This window comes from Myotis davidii, unplaced genomic scaffold (assembly GCF_000327345.1).
Source record: "Myotis davidii unplaced genomic scaffold, ASM32734v1 scaffold575, whole genome shotgun sequence".
NCBI classification, from domain to species: Eukaryota; Metazoa; Chordata; class Mammalia; order Chiroptera; family Vespertilionidae; genus Myotis; species Myotis davidii.
Window position 1 is genome coordinate 2669978 of NW_006290306.1, and position 2168 is coordinate 2672145.

At 53.7% G+C, this 2168-nt stretch overlaps 1 protein-coding gene across 1 annotated transcript in view; it reads left to right on the forward strand.

Moving 5' to 3' along the window:
* STK11IP (serine/threonine kinase 11 interacting protein) overlaps positions 1 to 2168 on the forward strand; it is a 15425-nt gene that overhangs the window by 3033 nt on the left and 10224 nt on the right. Inside the window, exons 3-7 of the mRNA XM_006763382.2 lie at positions 33 to 238; positions 440 to 514; positions 731 to 826; positions 1213 to 1320; positions 1437 to 1508. Coding sequence (XP_006763445.1) covers positions 33 to 238; positions 440 to 514; positions 731 to 826; positions 1213 to 1320; positions 1437 to 1508 — 557 coding nt within the window. The remainder of the gene's footprint in view (positions 1 to 32; positions 239 to 439; positions 515 to 730; positions 827 to 1212; positions 1321 to 1436; positions 1509 to 2168) is intronic.

A 2168-nucleotide genomic window follows, 5' to 3' on the forward strand; every position in this document is an offset into this window, starting at 1 on the left:
TGTCGTCCTTTCTCTGCCCCTCTCCCTTGCAGGGGATGTGGTCCTGTCTGGCTGTAGCACACTGAGCCTGCTGACTGCCACACTGCAGCAGCTGAACCACGTATTTGAGCTGTACCTGGGGCCATGGGGCCCTGGCCAGACAGGCTTTGTGGCTCTGCCCTCCCACCCCACCGACTCCCCTGTCATCCTCCAGCTTCAGTTCCTCTTCGATGTGCTGCAGAAAACGCTTTCACTCAAGGTTCTGGGGTGGGAATGGGGCAGGATATACGAAAAGCCCAGGAGAATAGTGGAGGTGGGACTGGGGTGTAGCATGGGTGCAAGAAATCTGCAGGGCTCAGATCCAAAAGATGTGAGAGCTATGGGTGGCTGTGCTAAGGAAGACATGCCAAGGAAAGGGGGATGTGCCGAACCTCACTGACCTGAATGTTTTTCTTTTTAGCTGGTCCATGTCCCTGGTCCTGGCCTCCCAGGGCCCATCAGGATTTTCCCCTTCAAGTCCCTTCGGCAGCTGGAGGTATGGGGCATTGGGGGATGTTGCAACATTAAACCCAGCTGGAGGCAGCCTTTTGAGGAGGGGGAAAGAGAGGTGGCTTCTTTTGGTGGAGGAGGGGCAGGCCTGAGAGTTCCCATTGCTCTGCAGTAATGTGGCATCTACTCTCTTCCACTTAATGCTTCCCTGAACCATAGTTGACTTTGTCATCTTTTCCCTTCTTCCCTTCCTTTGCTGCAGCTCCGAGGTGTCCCTGTCCACTGCCTTCATGGCCTCCGTGGCATCTATTCCCAGCTGGAGACCCTGATTTGCAGTCGGAGCATCCAGACATTAGAGGTAAGGAGGATGGGGGTGGGTCCAGGTGCCTTGTCCTGAGAGACCTAGAGGACCAAACTCTGTCATTCCCCCTTCTCTGCAGCCTTCCCTGCTCCTGCCCTCTGCTTCCCTCTGGACAGTGTACTTCCTCCCTCCACTGTGCTCCCACAACACTCTGTACCTGTCCATATATTCATAGTCACACCTACCATACTGTGTTATATATTCTCCTCTCTGTCACCTCACTCTCCCCACAGTGGACACCTTGAGGATAGGGCCCTGGGCTCTCTCTAAGTCTGTACTCAGACTGAACTCAGCGTAAAGAATGAATGAATGGTTGGGCCATAGAGTGAGGCCTTGGTGTGGGGAGGAGGGGAGAGTGGAGGTGACTGAGCACCTTGTCTCAGGAGCTCCTCTCAGCCTGTGGTGGCGACCTCTGCTCTGCCCTGCCCTGGCTGGCTCTGCTTTCTGCCGACTTCAGCTACAATGCACTGACTGCCTTAGACGGCTCCCTGGTGAGTGCCTCAGAGGGAAGGGGGTTTGGGGAAGGACAGGGATGGGTCTGTAGGGAGGGGGGCCAGCTGGCTGCCTGGAGGTGTCCGATCCTGTTTCCTCTTCCCATCCCCCACAGCGTCTCTTGTCAGCTCTGCGCTTCTTGAACCTGAGCCACAATCAACTCCAGGGCTGCAAGGACTTCCTGATGGTGAGTGTGAGGAGTCTGCCTGGAGCCGATGCCACTGGGGCCTCTAATGGTTCTGCTCTGACCTCTCCTGGACCCAGTTTTGCTTCCACGTGCTCTTGCCCGTGGGATGGAGCTGTATCCTGTGAGGCAGTGTGGTTTGGGGGCTCAGGCTCGCCTAAGACAAACCAGTATTCACACCTCAGCTCCTAATCCCTGTGTGACTTGGGACAAGTTAGTTAACCTCTCGGTTTTTCTTCACCAGAAAAGTGGAAACCATAGGAGTGCTCACTTTTTTGTTTTGCTTTTTTTTGTTACTCCTCACCTGAGGACATTTTTTTCCATTGATTTTTAGAGTGGAAAGGAGGGAATGAGGGGGAGAGAGACATTGATGTGCAAGAAACACATTGATTGGTTGCCTTCCACATTCCATTGGTTGCCTTTGGCACGCGCTGCAACTGGGGATGGGATTGAAACTGCAACCCAGGGACATGCCCTTCGGTGTGCAGGCTAATGCTCTAACCACGGAACCACTGACAAGGGCAGGAGTACTCACTTTTATATTAGAATGATTATGAAGAGTATCTGATGCTACTTAGCCCAGTGCATAGCCAGAAAAGGGTGGCTCTTGTGATGATAGTGAAGAACCCTTCTCTCGTGTCTCCCTGTGAAAGAGAAAGCAGG